The sequence below is a fragment of the Vidua chalybeata genome, chromosome 5, assembly GCF_026979565.1.
Source record: "Vidua chalybeata isolate OUT-0048 chromosome 5, bVidCha1 merged haplotype, whole genome shotgun sequence".
Taxonomy (NCBI): Eukaryota; Metazoa; Chordata; class Aves; order Passeriformes; family Viduidae; genus Vidua; species Vidua chalybeata.
This window is the reverse complement of record NC_071534.1, coordinates 2563710-2584147: the sequence shown is the minus strand read 5'-3', so window position 1 is coordinate 2584147 and position 20438 is coordinate 2563710. Positions and strand designations below refer to the sequence as shown.

Genomic DNA, 20438 nt, shown 5'->3' with positions numbered 1-20438 from the left:
GAGCAGATTTCTTAGTGAGGTCTCTGTAATGAGGCATGAACAGAGCCCATGCTGCCTAGAATGATGAGATTGTACACACCTATGGATACACCTGCCTGCTCCTAAAGGTTTTCTGCTTCTCCACAATTCACAGGAAAGATGAATGCTCTGCAACTCTCAGCAGAAGCTGGCTGGAAAGGTTCAGGTTCCATTCCCACCCTTATCCCCCTTTTAGCTTCCAAACCATCCTCACAGTTCCATCCCTCAGGTGAAGTACAGCATTAAATCCTTTAAGAGAAAATGCTTATTCATTTGCAGTTTTGTGTAATCAGTAGATAATCAGGACTGCATTTAAGAATAGCACTTGCAGACACATTAAGCTGGTTTAAAAAAAAAAAAAAAGCAACAAACCCTCAGTAATGGCGTATGAATTAGCTTGAAACTTTTCAGCTCGTACAGAATTCAGAGCCAACAGAAATGTAGTGGATTTCAGGGAACTGTTTTAATAAATAACAAATGTAAACTAGCCCACAGCTTCCCAGAGAACAGGTACATAGCAGCAACAACATATTCACTGCACCTAACAGGGTTTTACCAGGTAAAGCTCATTGTGCTTATCTGTAAAAACAAAGTCACCTGTTTATTCCAACTGGTCTTATCAAACTTCTCACCAGCCAGAGCTCCACATTGAACAACACAGGACACGTCACAGTTGAGATGGCCATAACACACAGAGTGCCAGCACACAATTTCAGAAGGCTTCAGCCCAAACACAGCAACAGCTTACCCCTTCAGAAGGCTTCATGTGTCTGCCCACACAGAAGAACACCTCACCTCCTCAGCAGGCTGCAGCATCTGCCCTGCTCCTCCTTCAGCCCAGCCTTTCATAGCCCTGCTGCTGCTGTACTGCCCCTGGGTGCCCTCTGCTCCCTCTGGGGTTGCTCAGTGCACCTGGGCACTCCATGGCTCCTTCCCTTCAGTGCTGCTCACCTGTCCTGCACAGCTGGAGCCAGTCAGGGATGAGCCTGGGCCACAGCCCCACTCCCAGGCACCACAAACTCTGTGCCTACACCTAAAAGAAGCTACAGTCTCATTTTAGTTTCACACCAAACCTGCAAAATTTATCTTTAATAAACACATACGAAATTCAACTTAGACAACAACAAGGGAACAAATACACAAACTTGGGATGGCCACACAAATATAAAAAAGACTTGTGACACCAATCTCCAAATTTAACACTGGAATGTATCATTTGTAAGACATAAGTGGTTATTTGTTGATCAAAAATCACTACTCGAGTGTTGACAAATAACTAACAAATAATTGCACAACTTGGCACACATTTGTAAATCAAGAAAGAAGAAATATTTGAACAATAAAGAGTCAGAAATCAAGCAATAGTTACTAAAGCTGACATATTTAATAAACAAGCCTGCCTGTGGAAACATCAGGAAATATGATCTAATATTCAGAAAGAACCCTGTCATCTGTAACTCAGGCTTGCTGACTGTGCTGTCAGAGTCAAGCAAAGAACTCCATCCCTCTCGACTGCACAATACTAATTTGTGTGTATGCATACATAAATATATGAACATTTACATAAATGCCTATATGTGTGTGCGCACATCTATAAAAACATGCCACAAGGTGTCAGGTGACATTTTCAGCAGCACAACCATTGTTAGCTTATTTCTTTAGAATAAGAAAAAGACTCATTAGCTGTTAAGAAAAAAAATTAAGAGGCTCTCCTTGGATTTTAGGATGTGAACACAGCTCCTTCTGCACTAAGGACTGAAGTGAAAGGATCACCCTGTTACCCTGGGAGGGCTGAAAATAGCAGAGGCAGGAGGAGATGATTACTAACCTTTACAAAGAGAATTTAAGAAAAAAATAGCGTTTTTAACAAACCTTCGCTTGTTCAACATGAATTAAAATATCACTGAGAGGGTGAAGGTATCCACTGTCCCACAAGAGTAACAGGCAGACTGCATTTCAGCACAACCATTCCTGTAACAATCCCAGGGACAGATTCCTGCTAAAACTCCAGCCACATGAAACACATCTCAGTGATCTTGCAATTATAGATGCACCCAAACGCACTGAAGCTCCTTATCAACACAAAATACAGTGATCAGACTTTGCCAAGAGTAACCTGTAGTTAGCACCACCAGCAGAGCTGAAGAGAAATGCACCAGGGAATTCAGTGCAGCATCCAACAGCTTTTTGCCTTTCAAAAGTGAGTTTTGGGGGGAGGACTTCAGCATTAGCAATACAGAAATAGTGGTAGCTGCACTGGGGGGTGGGTTTGTAGAGGAAATGAAGCAGCAGAGTCTACCCTGCAAGGAAACCCCAGTTAGATCTGCCAGCTGGTGAGCTCAATCAGTAAGAAAGAAAAAAAAAGGAGAAAAGGGGAAGAGAAGCCAGGAAGGGAAAGAGAAAAAAGAAAACAAAAGCAAAAAAACCACACAAACTCTCAAAAGCACTTGAAACTGCATTCACAGAGGCAAGGGTAGACAGTACATAAGGCTGTGCAGCCCTTTTTCATCTCTACTTTCACACACAGCTCTGCACCTTTCCACAGCTGTCATCTCAACTGAGAGTCAACATTCGAGCACAGACAGGGTTTCACAAGTTTTACTCTGCAGGCAACAAAAGGCTTGGGAGAGCCTATCTAGATTTCTGCCCACAGAAGTGGAGTACAAATTGCTTGGACGTGGCTTTTCAGCCCATGCACCATCCTCATCCTCTGCTGCTCAGGCAGCAAACAGAAAGGCTCCTGAGGGTGCTTCTGCAGCCCGCACTGACAGCACACAGTCCCCCACTCTGGCCTCTTCAGAGGCCACATTTCAAGGTAAATTTGGGGTGTATGTATTTGCCAAGAATCAGTATTTTCATGGAACATCGGTAATGAGAGAGATTAATGCTCTGCCTCTCCTTTGTGACATTAAACACAAACAGGCATGGGTTTATTTAAAACCATACAGCCAAAGTGCAAGAGACTCAAAGTATCTGTACTCCAGGGTGAGGAGCAATTTAGGTTATTGCTGGAGCCTGGCAGCAGCTCCAGCACACAGAGATGCCAGCAAGGTATCATCAACCTGCTGGGAGTGCAATAGTTCAAAAAATAATTAACCTTCACCACTCAAATACTCAATTCTTTCCCTGTCTGGAATTCATATCGCAAATGTACTTATGGACAAATTTACTAAAAAAAAAATAAAATCAGTCAGAAGGATGCTGCTCAGAATAAGTAATGTTCATTTTTGAAGTTCAGTAATAACTGTTCCCCTACAGTATTATGATTTACTCAGAGACAACCAGGAACAAGAAGCTTTTTTAAAACAAAAAATAAACCTAACAACCCTCAGCGACTTGATCCTCAAAACACAGCAATAGTTTTCCAGCAGGCATCATCATATTTATATTTCACAGAGCTTTTAATGAAGCTGAGATATTTCGAAGAGGACCAACCAGTCTGAGAGGAAGGGTTACTTTTTTTAAACTGTCAGCAGGGAGTGCCTCAGGACTTCAGCAGCCATCAGAAAAAGCATCATGAGGATATTTGAAAAGCACCACTCCTACAGAGTTAGGCAGACAAAAATCCCATTAAAAAAAACACCCAACAAAATGACGCAGAATGTAATTTTACTTTATTTTAAAATTCAAACCAAAGCATAAATCTTAGTACAAAACAAAGCCAACTCCAGCAACCTAGAAACTACAAAAGTCAAATAAACCACTTTAACCCCACATATTTTACTGGTGGATTGGGGGTGTTAGCCAAGGAGGCCTCAGCTATGCTCTGAGCTATTTCTGATATGTGGAGGTTTTGTAATTTTCCAGCCTTGTGCAGGGGCAGAAGGAGAGCCGTTCGCTGTATTGATGTTCATAAATCTCTTCTCCCTAATTTTTTTTCCAGTAGTTAATTGCAGTAAAAATACAGAGAGTCATGCAGTGATAGGTCCTAGTCAGTAGGCACTTCAGATAAAGCAGTACAGTCACTAAAGCACACAGAGCCAGCAACTGGGAACTTTCTTCCTAACTAGTATCAGATTTTTTAAAAAGAAAAACAAAACAGTTTTTTTAATCCCCAACTTGTTTGGCATCAGAAACCTATACACTTCAATAACTAATAAATACAAATGTCTAAGCAGGAAGAGCTTCGCTCATACCTTGTGACATGCACGTATTTTCCACGATCAGTGTGTATTTCTATCTTACACAATCAGACTTCTTCACAGCAGCTTAAAAATAAAAAGTTTGGGGGGAGTTTGTTTTGAGGTTTGGGGATGGGTTTGCTTTGTTTTGTTTTCCAAATTCCTTTATATTCTACAATTTTTAGGCAAATATGTCATCAATACCCCTCAGATCTGTTTTTATGTGTAATTTCAGTCCCTTCTTAGATGAGGCTCAGAGGTTTGGGCTGTGTACCCTAATCGTTCTGTATGTCTGACCAAAACCTGATACACCACTGCATACCATGCCTTCACTAACCCAATTTTCATTATAAAACCTCCCTCACACAAAATTTTTTCAGTGACCAGCACTGCCAGCTGACACAAAACCCTTTTCTTGTCAGGTTCAAAGATGAACAATTCAGTTTCACTGACCAAACTCTTATAACCACCAGTATCCTCCCTGTGCTGCGTATTTTCCCTTTTGCTCAGCAGCCCTTGAGGTGGCACCATGAAAACGTCCATCCATCCGTGTTCAGCAGCATCGAAGGACCATTTGTCTCATCAGCACATCGCACAGAATCACACAAAGGCTGGGGTTGGAGGCACCTCTGGAGATCATCTGGTGCAAGCCTTGTGCCAAGGCAGGGCCACCTAGAGCAGGAGACACAGGGTGGTGGCCAGGCAGGCTTTGAATCTCTCCAGAGGAGGCTCCACAGCCTCTCTGGGCAGCCTGTTCCAGTGCTCAGTGCTTTTTGCTCACATTCAGGTGGAGCTGGCTGTCTTTCAGCTGGTGCCCCTTGCCCTGGGCTCTTGGCACTCACCCTTCAGCTCTGTGGATGCACTGATAAGATCCCCCTCAATCATCTTTCCTCCAGGCTAAACAGGCCCAGCTTTCCCAGCCTTTCCTCCCAGGAGAGATGCTCATCATCCCCACGGCCCTCACTGAACCTTCTCCAGCAGTTCCTTGTCCTTTTTGAGCTGAGGAGCCCGGAATGGGACAGCGAGCTCCAGCTGTGGCCTCAGCAGGGCAGAGCAGAGGGGGACATCCTGCTTTTCACGTGGCGTTTGCCACGTTTCGTTCATAGATGCTGACACAGATGTGCACAGCACCGGGGAGGACCCGCCGGGACCAGCCCCGGCTGTGCCACCGCGGGCTGCGGGAAGCGAGGGAGGGCTGGAGCGGCCGCTGCCGAGCAGATCCCGGCACCGGCTGAGTTAAGGACCACGGACAGATTTTGTGGATGATGTTCGTGCCCGGTTTGGCTCTCGTGCCCTCTAGGGGGCCGCGCCCGCCAGCGCCGGCACCGCCCGCCCGCTGCGGGAGGGACCGGCACCGCCTTCATCACCATCACCATCATCACCATCACCAGGAGATCGCCACAACGACATGCACCCACACGGAGGGAGGAGAAAAGCGGCTCAAACCCTTCATAATAAATAAATAAATAAATAAATAAATAAATGACCGGCACCGCCTTCATCACCATCATCACCATCACCAGGAGATCGCGACAACGACATGCACCCACACGGAGGGAGGAGAAAAGCCGCTCAAACCCTTCGTAACAAATAAATAAATAAATAAATAAATGGAAGAAGCCAAAGCTTGACAAAGAGGGTAGGGCGCATCCTCTTCCCACAGCCTCAGCAAATCTCCAAAAGCAGCTCGGAAGGAAAAGCGCTGATATTCCACCCACAACTTAAAACTCAGACACATATCGCATTTCATTATTTGTTTTTTAATTATTACTCCCAATACAAAGAAACTGATGCTACCACTTGCAGCAGGGCTTAAAGCAAAACTCGCAGCAGGGCTTAGAGCAAGACAACTCAAACACAAAAAAAACCCCCAAGAACAAACAATCAAACAAAAAGCAAAAAAACCTCTACAAACACACACAAACAAACAAAAAAAAAACCCACCCACCAACAAAAATAACAAAAAATATCAAACAAAATAACAAAAAATATCAAACAAGGAAAAAAAAAAGAAAAAAAGAAAAATCAACCCCATCACCTCCCTCCTGAAACCTGAAAAACTGCATATTCCAAATGAGAGGTATTTCTTTGAATGACACCCTGACTAACACAGAAGAGACTTTGAGGAAAGTGTTTGGTAATTCATAAAAAAACTTCTTCAAAACCAAGCAGAGGAAAAAAAAATTAAAACTCCCTGCGCAAAGTAAAACACGACTTCTTCCACTTTGTTATCTGAATCTGTACATTTCTTTCCTTATCTGTCAAGGGATATGCTACAAGCTGTACATCTTCCATCAGATTACCTAGGTAAATCACAGCAACTGGCTCAAAGCCTTAATTGCAGCAGTGTTCTTCTCATTCTCAAGTTGTTTAGGGTGCAGTCAGCTCACCCCCATTCCAAGCCCTGCGGTTTGCAGGCACTAAAACCCAGCAAACCTTTTCACTTCCAGGCTGAGATTATTTTTTTATATTACTTTTTAAAGAAAAATTCCTTCTATTTGCAACACACAGCTATGCCTCAGTCTCTCACAAAAAAACAGTTGGAATGTGAGAACACTAACAGCAGATTAGGACAAATTCATACAAATGTCACAGTTAATGTCCAAAACATCATGTGTCACTGTTTTTCCCCTCCAACCCCCAACAAGTTTCTCAAAACACATTTCATACACAGGGTCACTGTTCTGGCTGTTTATTTAATTAACATGACAACCCAGAGTACACAGGATTTCTTTCAGTTCCCCAGCTTTGCATTTTCACACTTCAGGCAGAAAGAGCAGAAAGTCACTACTGTACTTTACTTTTTTTTGCCAATATACCATAATATACATTTCTTGATTTAACCAATCGACAAAAATAGATTCTAAGCCCTTCGTGAGAGTTTCAGCAGCAGTTTTGGCATTTTTGTGAGGCTGAAAGAGAAATGAAAAAACCCAAGTAGAGCAGGTTTGCGTAAATGAAGCCATGCAAAAGAAAATAAAGCATTACGTCTGGAATCCCTGGGTGATTTTTCCTGGAGCCTTACTTTAATATTTTACGTGGTTGTGTTTCAGCAAGTCACCAGATGACATAACTCCTCAGTATTCCTCAGTTTTTAGTGACCTAAATGGCAATGCCATTAAATCTTATCGGAGTAATTACAGCTCAATAAACCCTATTAGCAGGAGGAATATGGTATATAAAACCTCACGTGCCTAATAGACACAAAGTTCAGTACCTAAATTCAATCTGCCAGCTCCCTTCTAAAATTTTAAATTTCTCTATGTTGCACCCTGATCGCTCCCATTTTCAGGCCAGAGCACAGGATCCATATTAATAAAAATTGGTTATAATATAAGGGTACATTTCTCTACTTTTTTAGGCAAAGTGAAGAAGAATCAGCAAAGGGGAAGAAGCAACATATTCCTGGCACTACCAAAGCTGTCACTGTCAAAAATGAGAAGAGATAAAGCCTTAATTTTCCCCTTGGGAAAAAATAAAAAAAAAAAGAAAAACTGAAAAATATATTTCTTTTTCTCCACTGTTTCTTAGATCTTATCACTGCAGAGATATCTTTGACCATGTGAACTGTTACAGTATTGTCTTCTCAACTCCACAGACAGGCGGTGATAACGACATCCCGGCACACAACTTTCCCAGGCTATGGGCTGGGAACAGGCACAGTTACCACCCAGAACCCCATGAAAAACAATCACTCGAGCAAAAAAAAAAAAAAAAACCCACTGCTGCTGCTGAAGGAAGATAGACGAGTCTGGCACCAAGGTTACCGGTCTGAAAAAAATAACTCTTAACAAGGAGGAAAGGGATGGGAAAGATGCAGGAGAACAAAACAGCGACCAAGTCTCAAACCAGCAGAAAGTAAGTGACAGACCCTCAGATGTCCCTCGGGAAGGCAAAGAGCTTTCTAATTCTCTAACTGCCCAGAAGGAGGGCAAAACAGAAATACATAAGGAAAACAGAAATACAAAGCAAAACAGAAGTACATAAGGAAAATGGATAGAAAACCTGTCTGCCTTAGGAGGCAGAGAGCACAGACAGGAGTTTGTACGTGGAGCTGCTGGCCTGGCAGCTGGGGACATGGGAGCAGCTCCTCCATCCCAGTGCTGCCTCCTGCATGGATCAGGGCAAGGCTCAGCACCCTCTCTCACACAGGGCTGTGTCACCTGCTAGGAAAAAGTCCTTCAGACACTGCTACAATCGTCTGATGAAGGTAAAAAAAAAAAAAAAATCCTGCAAAAGCAAATCAAACTGTTTGCAGCAGCTGCAAATAACACATAGTTGTAATAAATCCAAGGTAGCTGAAAGCTTCCCTAAACAAAGCAAACAAGCAAAGCTCAAAATCAGGAGTCTTCAGCATGGATTAAATTTGCCCAGCTACAATCTGCTGTGCAGCATTCTACCCACCAAGGCAAAATCATCCCCTTGGACTGCTGCATGTCGAGATTAACACATTGACCAGAGGCATGAGCTCTGGAGCACATGGGCATTATAATATTTTAATGGGAAAAAACAACACATAGAACACGTTTCTGCTCCCCTCCCTACCCCCCTCTCTGCACTTTTAGGAAGAGATAAAATGTTTGCAAAAACCTGGAGAAAAAACTCCAAAAGCAATCTTCTTGGTAGCGCTTTTGCATCTACTGGAAGAAAGGAAAAAAAAAAAAAAAAAGGTATTTCTTCATTCATTCATTCATTCCCTGTCTCATGCATCCATTCATAATTTTGCTGGGCATCCTCTTTCAAATCTCGCTGAGCAAGCCCTCAAGGAGCTGAGCATCCTCAGCCAGCCTTGATGAAATAAATCACAGGGAGACAACACTCAGCTGGGAGCAAGATCAGGCACACACTCCTCAATGAGATCTACACACACACCAGGCTAGAAGCTTTTAATACAAAGACTTTGCCAAAGTTGGGAAAGAGAGAGACCATATACAAAAAGCAACCACAAAAAGCACAGAGTTAAACTGAAAATGGGGGAAGAGCTCTTTTAGCAACAACAGAAGGTTGCATCATGGTACCATTTGAATTCTGGATGGTGGCTTTTTTTAATGAAAGATTTTCTTTTCAGATTCTTTTTGGAACTGATAAGATGCCAACACGAGGTGTGCTCATACAATATCCATATTGTCAGTTTGCAATTCCTGGTACTGTCCTTTACATCACAATGCCACAGAGAGTCACCTTCAAATTCTAGTAGGGAAGAGTTCAGATTAAAATTGAGATGTGTGTGACTAAAAAAGAAAAATGCACAAATTCCAATTTTCACATAATCTCCTAGTAACAGAAACCATCAGATATGAAAGGAATCAAATTCTGGAAAAACAAAAGCTCAATTAAGTGCTCAGCAATAGGAAAGGTTACACAGGAGGTGATGGGAAAGATCTCTAAAACTTTGCCTGATGTTACCCACTAAATTCAAGTACGTGTTTCAAAGCAATAAAGTGGATCTATTTCCTGATGAAAAGTATTGGCAGCTCACAGATGTACAAACAAGACCAGAAACGTTCAGGGGATGTTTTTTAAAAACAGAGGGGCAAGAGAAGGCCTGGTTTTCTTTCAAAGCCCTCATGTCTATTTTTAACATGTTATATTTAAACACTTTCCAAAAGAAAAACATTTACCTATACTTTCTTTAAGTCTACAGGGAGCTGATTTTTGCTATAAACATAAACTTTGTTTGCTGTAGCAGAGTCCCACTTCTCTCATCATTCCTTCGAGGTCCTTACAGAGCTTTGTTTCAGCTTTTCCATTTTTCTATCATGCTGGCATTTATTTAAGAGAACAGCTTTTAGGGAGAGAAGTTCAAATACACACAGCCACATTGTGCAAAAAAAAAAAAAATACAGAAAGTCTCCCCAAACTCTAAAATAATCATCCATTTCTAATCACACAGAGACACAAGAAATACCAGATCTCACTATTGATTAATAGTGAGTGAGAACAAAAGAAAGAGAAATTTGCCAAAATCCTGCAGCGGGTGAACAGAACAGTTGCCAGCTAACTCCAGCCCAGCTCCACAGCCTGGAAGTGGGAATTGCCCGGGGCAAAGCTGGCCACTGTCCCCAAGGAATGCACCATCAGGGAGGGGGAAAAAGTCTACCTTGTTATATCCATCACCAGTTCAACATTGTGGTACGTGCAGGAGATCTGAAGTCCCTCCACAAAAAAAGACAAGGGCCATGGTCACTGAGTTCTGTCTCGGAATGGTCCCATTTAGAGATGTTAACTAAAAGGCTGCATTTATTGGAAGTGTGAAAGCAAGTGGAAAATATGCTTTAGGACCTTACAAATGATTATTGTAATAAACCACCAGAAATGCCTAGCATCACCAAGTAAGCATAAACAGTTTTAATTTCGTGCCTTATTGTACTTACAAATTACTCTTACACCGTTGCCTCTCAGTTCCTGTTAAAGTCAGAACTCGGTCAGTTTTCTACTTTTTCACACTGTATTTGTCTGTGGTCAATATTTACTTTACCTAAACAAAACTGTTAAATAAAGAAGCATGTTTGTTGTAAAACAAGTCTCAAGTATATAAGGTTGTCAGGCCCTCTTCTAAGAAATGTCAATACCAACCACAAAGGGATGTAATCAAACAATTTCCAGAAACGAACTAGCCACTCACACCAGATAGTTAGATGTTATTACTTGGAAGATACTTTGCTGCTTATCCAGCAAGCCACCTGAAAGAAAACCTTAGGTGTATGACAACACGCTTCACTTGATCACAGCGCACAGAATCCTTTTCAATACTAATTGAAAGAGAAAACTTAACACCGTTTGATCCTTATTTCCCCGCAGGTTTCCCTTTCCACTGCTCAGCAGGGGTTGCGCTGACTTTCAAGACACTCAGTGACACGCGACCCACGGAGTGATATTTTTGTGGGGCAATCTTAAATCAGAAACACTTCAAGCACAGAACCAAGCCCACTCTGTGTCCGTGTCAGGACTCTACACAGCTGTGCAGTAAAGATACCGGCGCCAGACTGCTTCTCTCTCTACTTTTTTTTTGAGGTGCGCACTGAAACGAACGCATCTCTGGTACTAAAGTTCTCACTCAGCCATTCTAATCACAGCCTCTCGAAGGAGACAAAGTTGAGATAAATCGCGTGTGCCTCGCACCGGTTCCGCAGAGCCGGAGCTATTGATTGCACGCACGGGAGCAGCCTTGGGGAGGCAAAGTGCAAAGACGAGCCTCGGCGGACGGGCTATCGCCCCGATAAGGGACTTCTCCCACCGAGCGGACGAGCAGCTCGGCTCACGCACACACGCCCCTTTCAAGCTTAAAGCAAGTTTTAAAAGGCTGCGCTACCTTTCCAGGCAACTACAGGTTTGAAGCAGCGGGGCTCCTAAGTGATGCTGGGAAACCCGAGGGCTGCGCTGAGGGCAGGTTCCCACCGGCCCCGAGAGCCAAGCGGGCACCGTCTACCCCAGCCCACCCTCTGCCAGCTTTAGGAAAAGCCAGCGCCGGTGACAGCTGTAAGGGAAAAGCACACCCCGAGCCCTCTGCCCGCAGCCGGGGCAAGTCAGACTGGTCCGGAGAGCCCGGCTTCAGCCCGGCTTCAGCCCGGCTTCCCCCCGGCCCCGTCCCGAGGCGTCCCGGGGCTCTCCTCGCCGCGGAAAGCCCCGCACCGTGCGCGGCCCCTCCGGCCAGGAGCGGCGAGAGGGCGCAGCTCCCCGCGCCGCCGCCGGGACCCCCGGCAAAGTTTGGGACCCGAGTCCCCCCAGCCCCTGCCCTACCTGCTCCCGGGGGATGCAGGGCAGCGAGGTCCTCCGGTGGGTCTTGCTGCCGCTGCCGCCGCCGCCCGACATCTCGGGGGAGATCATGGAGCTGGACCGCCGCCGCCGCCTGAGCACCGGGGCTTCGTCCGCGGCCGGGGGGGCGGCGGGAGGCTCGGCCAGCGGGGCGGCCCGCCGCGGGGGCCACAGCCGGTCGGCGTAGCCGGCCAGAAGGATGCCCAGCAGCCCCAGCAGGTAGGCCAGGTAGGGCCGCCAGGACGCCGGGACCCTCTCCAAGGCGACGAGGGACGTGGTCTTGGCCGCGCTAGTCACGGCGAGCATGAGGACGCCCTGCCTCAGCTTCAGCACCAGCCATGTCACGGCGGCCAGGCAGCTCAGCACCACCCCCGTGGCGGCGAGGGAGAGCAAGTGATCCTCCTCCTCCTCCTCCTCCTCCTCCTCCCCCGCCGCCAGCGCCGTCTGCGCCACCGCTTCCCCCCCGCAGCAGGCGGCCAGCAGCAGCAGCAGCAGCAGCAGCGCCGCCGCCCGCGGCCGCACGCCGCCCCGCACCGGGCAGCGCCCCGCGCCCCAGAAGGCGCCGGCCAGGCAGAGGGGCACCGCGCCGGGCGGCACCCAGCCCCAGCCCCGCGGGCCCCGGCCGCGCTCCCCCCGCGCCAGCCTCGCCGCCAGGGCCAGCAGCACCGAGAGGGAGCCGGCGCTGAGCGCCGAGGAAAGTTTCCGGCGGCGCCAGGGCTCCCGCGGCGGCGGCGGCAGCGGCGCGGTCCGGGCGGGCGCCCCTCGCTCCGCCGCTGCCGCCCCGCCGCCGCCCATGGGCTCGGTGGGCTCCCCCGCGCACCCAGGCGCGATGGGCGCCCGCCCCCGGGGTTATTGGCAGCCGGGCAGGGTCCGGGAGCGAACCCGCGGTCAGCGACTGCCGACCGGGGGGGCGGCGGGCCGGGGGCGCTCCCCGCCGCTGCAGCGCCGGCCTTCCGTGCGGAGCGCCGCGCTCGCCCCCCGCTCGCCTCCTCCCCGAGAGGCCAGCGCCGCGCCCCTCCGCGGGCACCTCGGGCTCGGGGCGGCAAATTGAAATTTCTCTTTAAAAGTACAGGACTGGGAGACACGCGGAGAAATCCTAGGCGGTGTAAGAAAATGGGCGGGGGGGGGAGAGGCAGATGTACCACCTCGGAAGTGCTGCTTAATTTCTAGGCCATCCTTTGCCTTGCGGGCGCTCCCGGCGGAGGCGGAACGGCGCTGCCCGGCGGAGGGTCCTGCCCCGCGGGCAAGGGGAAGGAGCCTCCCGGTCCTTGTGCATTGCGGGGAATGAGAAATTACAGGGGAAAAAGAAATAATAAAGCCCAGGGCTAAAAGAACAAAGCAAATAAAAGGCCAGCGGAACCGCGGCAGAAGTTGCGAAGTCCTGCCGGGAGGGCGAGAAAGAGACCTGCGGGCGAAACTTGAACGTAAGCCTGCTTGGGAAGAGAAAAAGAGGACGAGCGAAAAGGAGAGGATTTCCCTCCTGAACGCTGCAGGGATAGTCCTGGAGCTTTACACGGGAAAAGCGCTCCCCCCGGCCGGGAGACGAGGCTGCCCAAAGCCCTGGAGCAAACGTGCACCGAGCAAGCGGCCAAAGCCGAGCGGCGGAGCGGGGCGATGGAGGCGACCGAGGGGAAAAGCGGGGGCTTTGCCGCTTCCAAAGCTGCCGGAGCGGCTCCCGGCAAGGGCAGCCCGGCCCTGCCCCGCGCTCCCCGGGAGGAGCTCCCTGGCACCGGCCGCTGGCAGCCAGGGCATAAATCCGCCTGTCAGGGTGGGGGCAATTACGAGGCCGTAAAAGAGTCAGGAAGATGGATGTTTATGAGTTATTATTACGCGTTGCGTTGTTGTTTTAATAGGAAGCCCGAACTGCGATCCCAAAGCCAGCGGGCTAAGGTCCTCCGAAGCGTTATGGGTTTCCAGGCTGGAGCTCCATCCAAAAGCCGCTGTTTCCTTCCTCAAAACCTGCCTCACTCGGGGCAGACTCTGGCCCTGCCCCTGGCTGCCCAAAATTGGTCTTCACACGAGTGGAATCAGGTGCAGACTAAGTCTGTGCAAAGCCCCGGGTCCCCCGAAGAGCGCGGGGTAATGTATTTAGCACTTAATACAAACCACAGAAAAATACAATCACCAGCTGTGAAGTGACAGGGCATTAAGAGTCAGGAAACGAACAGATTAGAAAACAGAATTTCCCAGCCCTCTTCCCACTCGCACATCCACAAATCACTGATTTGAGACAGATTTATAGCCTTTACATATTTATTGGTGCATCTATCTGGATATCATGCCTATCATGCGGGATCTGAGTATCTGAAATGGTAGCATTAGTGAAGCATACTTGGGATTTTTATTAGAAATGGGTCATAAAAGCTGAGTCTGTTTTAAAATGATAGTTTTCCAGCCTAACTATTATGGAATATGGATTTATTAGTCATTTTTATGTTTGAAGCTTGGTTTGAAAACAACTTAGATATTGTTAGCAAAGTTTGGCTCTGAGGAATGGAAAGCCTTTGGTTTTTTTTAAAGGTTAAGGGGCCAGATTAAGAACAGCTGGAAAGGTTTGGAGTTTATTCTGGTGAGACAGCAATCAGCAGGTTGCCATACACACCTAGAAAAACATAGCTGGTTCCATCTACCCTAAACATCAACCTCCCACAGACAGAACAAGTACCCAGATAGTAATCATTACATGACTCTTTTTCACATTTTTTTAAATAAAAGTATCATCTTTCATGTGTTTCTAACTCTAGATGCATCAGAACAAAATGCAAATAAATGGATATTGCAACACTGGATAACACAGATGCAGCAGTTGCAAATCAGATAGATCAGACTTTTGACCTAATACTCACCACCAAGCAGCATTTGCTTACATCTTAATTTATCTCCACTTTGTTACTTTACACTTACACCTCCTGATACCAGAAATGTTGACACTTTAAATAAAATAACGAAAACAAAAAGAAGAACTAGAGGAATAAACATTCCCTACCTTAATTTCTTTGCTGCCACCCCATTTAGAATTATAATACATAGATCAGAGCAGATAATTGACTATATTCTTTTAATTCCTTAACCTAACACATTAATCATTCTATTTAGATTAAAAGCAGCAGCTTTTTTTTTTTTTTTTTTTTTTTTTTTTTTTTTTTTTGGCTGGACACATTCTAGGTTCTTTCCAGTCTCACATGAAACAGAGCAGACCTCTCCAAGGCATCTGCCACTTTCTGCACTGGAGTTGACAGAAGAAAGTCAAATTAAGAGTCCTTTTTCCTGGTATATAGATTCTCACATCCTGCATTAGGTAGCATGATGGAAATCAAGGCTCACAAAGTCAAGGCACAAATTCTCATGTATTGGGAAGATGAACTTTGCTGTGGCCACGTGGGCTTTGATAAAAATACTACTTCTGAATGTTTCTGAATGAAACAATGCAATTGTCAGTTATTCATCTACTATCCAAGGGTGTTTCAGGTACCTAGGTTGTGAAGATCTTTCACAAAAAGGCAGCAGTGATTTAATTTTAGAGTCTCCATCAAAATCACTACCAGGTGGGAAAGCATGGCAGGTGATGAGCCAAACAGAACACGAGTTGCACAGAAAATGAGAAATAATGACCATTGAGGAGATTTCCTGTGCAGGGACACACACAAAGAAGGGGAAGGGCAGGAGGGTATTTGTGTTATTTCATTCTTCAGGATATGATTCCACTGGATTAGGCTGTCTACAGCTGACGGGTACTCCTTAAACAGTATGTTGAGCATATAGTCACCTAAAAATTCTGTCTTCCTTCTCTAGAGAAGAGAAATTCTGGGAAGGCAGAGCTCTACCCCTGCAAATAGTCAACAGCTCAAGACTTCCCTGAAGTTCTGGTGCTGCATCTTTTTGGCACTTGCAGACTCAGCCTCCTTTTGATGAACAGGTGTCTATAATAACCCAGAGAAAATAGGAACCATTCCATATGATGAGGTCACTGTATCAGTCATTCACCAAAGAAACTGCAGCCGTTCACACTTCAGTGAAAACCAGAAATTACCCCTTCTACTTTCCATTTACAGCACAATCTTCCACGGTGGTGGCAGAGACTTCTTGGAGACTGCAAAGGAGATAAACCCAGGAAGTTTCATGGGTTACACAGAAAGGTCTGTAAGAAAATAAAGGTGAACATCAAGTTAGTTAAAAAAGCTGAACTGGCTTTAACTGAGGAAAAAAAAAAAAAGCAGTTTGCTCTGGACAACAAAGAGCAGGAAAGGGATAGTGAAGAAAAGGAGGTGTAAAGAATTTTTGGACAGCTGACTGTCTTCCCCAAGATGTAATCATCTGTCTCAGAGTCACTTCATCCTTTGTCGCTGGTGAAGAAGATGAAGTGAATTTTACGTGTCATTAGTAACAGCACTTTTACCTGATCCTCTCAGGGATTTACACTTCTCCATCCAATGGGAGAAACAATGATTTCCCTGACTAAAGGAGAGGGGCAGAGATCTCACCATGGAAATGTTTAGCCCAGCTCTCCAGGTCAGCACCTGTTTGGTTTGTCCACACCTCCCTGCAGTCTTTTCTTGAGCTAAGTGAGATGCTCTTCTGGGGGTAAAAAAGCAATAGTGAAAATGAAGTAAATTCTGCACCATGTCCTACTGAAGAGTGCCATGGGGTGGGGAAAGAAGAAACAGAGACAATCCTGTGCATACATTTTCAACTTTACCACTCTTGGTCTATACTTATGGTAATTATTCTTACATTTTTTTTAATTTTTTTTTCTCTTATTCCTTGTCATTAAACTTTCCTCAATTTCTTATGACATTGCATATGGATAATTCTATATAAATTTTTATACTGCTACCGAATATTAATTGACTGAGTAAAGTTAAATTTGCCTAATTTGTGAAATGTACTGTGATTAAAATCTACACATGCTGGTAGTGTTCTGGACTTGAATGCTATTTTCTGTGTTAGGATCTCAAATTATTTTACAACAATATTAAGTCATTAAAATCCTCAGTAGTTTAGGTAATGCTCAGTACATTGCATGACAGATTTATATGTGTGTTTACTGGAGCACTTAAAAATATGCTTATTTACAAATATGAGCATTTTTCTGACTTCAGTAGCATTTCACAGAATATCACATGGAATTCAATTCAAAGTTTGGAAAATTACAAATTTTTCATGCAACTCATTAAGCATCCAGAGTAATATGTAGTAAAAAAATTAATGTGTGAGTTATCTCGTTGATTCAATGATTTTAATAGTGAATGTGGCATTGAAACATATTTACCTTGTGAATTAGATTATTTTTATACCATTTTCAGCAGAGAAGTAGTAAATAATATTATTTTGGAGTTGAGTGCAGGCATACTCACAATACCCACACTGCATGTGTTTAATTTAATTCACAGTTTCAAGGTTTTCTTCATAAGGGGAATGTAAATACATTACTGAGGTACGTAATAAATAAAAATTAAGTCCTCTATTGTGGAGAACATTCACTTGATGACAAATCAAATTTATTAATTTATGAAAATTTCCATTGCCTTCCATTGTGGTGTGCATAGAAAGAATTACAATTACTGTATTAGGAAAACAATTAGAATCCTTATGAACTGTAAAGAATAGGCTGATTCAGATTTTTTCCAAGCACAGAAATGAGTTTTCAGTCTCTCTAAGTCTGTTATACTTCCACTAGAGGCATTTAAGAAAGTACAAACTTTATATTTCAAAATAAGGAAAGTTCAGAACGGAATGGGATTACTTTTAGCTTACATGAATGATCATGCTAAAATGAAGGAGTAAAATTCCAATTCTGGAGAGGAAAGAGTGTGACTGCATCCTTTTAAAGGTTATCTTTTGTAACTTTTATATATTTTTATTTTTGCCTATGTATCTTTTGTCAGCAGAATCATGGAATATTTTGGGTTGGAAGGGATCCTAAAGGTCACCTTCCACTAGCCCAGGTTGTTCAGAGCCCCATCCAACCTGGCCTGGAAAATTTCCAGGGATGAGGCAGCCACAGCTTCTCTGGGCAGCCTGTGCCAGGGCCTCATCACCCTCATACTAAAGAATTTTTTCCTAATATCTAATCTAAACCTACTCTCTGTCAGTTTGAAGCTGTTTCTCCTTGTTCTGTCACTCCAGGCTCTTGTAAAATACATGTGAATGGAAATTTTTTTTTTTATGATGCCCATGGAGGGAATCTCGTTTTCAAAGAGTGATTCCATTTTATTGCAACTGAGAATTCACATTATGCAGAGGTTTTGTTCTGCAATAGTGAATCCTGGTCTGTGGAAAACGTGTGCTTTGGGTTGTAAAACACACTTTTAGCAGTGACCTGTTATTTTTAAAAGAAATGTATATCAACGTGATTACAAGCACTCTGTTTTGTTGGTTTTTATTTTTAAAGATGCCAACCTTCATCATATTTGAATGACTGTCCCAGAAATTTGCTTTGCTGGTTTTTGCTAACATTAGATAATTATGCCATAAATTTCTCTCATAAGTTTGGGCTCCAGAAAAAATAACTTTTAAAAATTCTGTATGTTATAATTTTGAAGCCACCTGAAGTACTGGTTTTGAAAGCAAATATTCACCTTCTTTTAAAAGTGATAATTACAAGTACACTGGCTGGTTCAAATCTGCACAGTTCGCTCTGGTTATTTTGTGCTTCAAATTGGTGTTTCGTTTTCTGATCACTGAGTTAAGTTTAACTCTTCCACTGTTCCTTTTTTTTTTTTTTTTTTTTGAATAGTCACTTAAAAAACTTCTCACTCAACAAATTTAAGTGGATACATAAATGCTTGTAGGATGGAGCCCTATTTCTCTTTTTTTTTTTTTTTATCTGGTGGTTTTGCTGGTTTTTTTCCCTAATTCTTAGAAATATTCTGTAGAAATACAAGGAAGTCACAAGTTCCTCTAACAGGAATTTCAATGCTCTTTCATATAACCTGGTTTGTTACAGTTCTGGGAGACAACACTGAGAAATCAAGATATTTATTAACCTGAATATGATCTTTGGTGTCAGTTCCATTTCAAATTGTGTTCCAGAGCTAACAGTACCAAAAAATGTCAGCAAATTACTCTTATTTTTAAGTAGTTCTGTAAGCACACTAAGTTTTATGCTTTCTGATTTTGTGATTTATAAGTGTGCAACTTTTTTCCTAGGAAATGGAACAGATATTTTCAAAGCATCTTTTCCTAGTAAGACCGAAAAAATGAGTTCTGCTTAAACAGCTGAGAAACAGAAATGTAGGCTGAAAGTGAATTTTAACTAGTGTCTTGCAAGGAAAATTATCAAATCTCTCAGAGTAAAGGGAAGCTAAGAATGAATACTTGTTCTACTGATTAGCAAAAAAAAAAAAATTAATTTAATTGAAACAATTCTCACTCGACATGTAATGCACACAATCAAAGGTACAGGCTCATTAATAACTTATTAATGACAATCCCCTTCTGAGCCATGTTAGGAAGTTTCTTTTAGAGTGAAAAAATTGTAATGCTAAGCCTTAATATTCAAGAAAAAAATTTGATTTGGAATCAAATTACTGTAGTTAGGTAAGTATCTAAAGATGCAAATAAGTATTTAGTGGGATTTTCAAAGATTGTTTACCTTAATGTGCCTGCATCCAAAAATTCTTCAGCTGCCTCTACAGTGCTCTGCTTCTAGTGTCAAACCAGGTGCTAAAGTTTCACTTCTGGGCTTGTCCAGGAGTCTTGCAGTGTCAGCAGAGCTGAATTCTCTGTGTCCAAGTCATGCCTGGAAGGATTCTCAAGCACAGTTCCTCCACCTGTATCACCTGAGAAAAAATCCCAGAGGCACGTGGTGAGCACATGGAGCAGCTTCCCAAAATCACCAGTCACAAAGGCTGGAGTGCTGGGTAGCAAATTCCTCTCATTCTTTAACTGTGCTTTAAATGGAATATTTTGTTAATCTTGCCAGCCTTGATGATGAATCTGTTTCACTTTGTATAAATAAATAAAAAATATCTGTGGTAAAAAAGGGAGAAGCAATGAATATGACACCACAGCCTTGTGGTAGGAACATTCAGTGAGGGGCAGAGACACCTGGATCCCAGCCCCTGTTCCAGAGGCTGGTTTATAGAAGATTTATAGTGTAAATGTTGAAAATAAGATTAAAAAGAAATATTTAAAGTACATAAAGTAACCACTGGAGTAGGGACAGGTGTCTCCATCATGAATATCCCTACTTTTCATGGTTGCCAGATTCCATAGCTCTCTGAGCTGTATGCCCAGACCTTCACATGGCTAGAAGCCACAATATACATTCTTGCCCCATGTGCTGGGAAGCAGAAGCTCTCAGCAGGAACTGGTTGTGGCTCTTCAGGAATTCCACCAGCCCATTTCCATATTGGGCTGCATTAGCCATGCAGCTGAGCCCTAAATCAGCATTCTATCACCTTCAACAGCCTGGACGCCCGTGCTCCACCCCACAACACAGAAATTCCCTCATGTTGCAGCTCCTTCCTGGGGATTTGGTCCCAGGTGTCTGAGAAACAAATATATCAAAAATATCTGTGAAATAATTCTGGCCTTTGACAC

At 44.2% G+C, this 20438-nt stretch overlaps 1 protein-coding gene across 1 annotated transcript in view; it reads right to left on the bottom strand.

Annotated features, from left to right (window-relative positions):
- Positions 1-12101, bottom strand: part of PDE3A (phosphodiesterase 3A) — a 222608-nt gene extending 210507 nt beyond the window's left edge. Inside the window, exon 1 of the mRNA XM_053943940.1 lies at positions 11880-12101. Coding sequence (XP_053799915.1) covers positions 11880-11966 — 87 coding nt within the window. The 5' untranslated portion in view covers positions 11967-12101. The remainder of the gene's footprint in view (positions 1-11879) is intronic.
- Positions 12102-20438: the final 8337 nt, after the last annotated feature.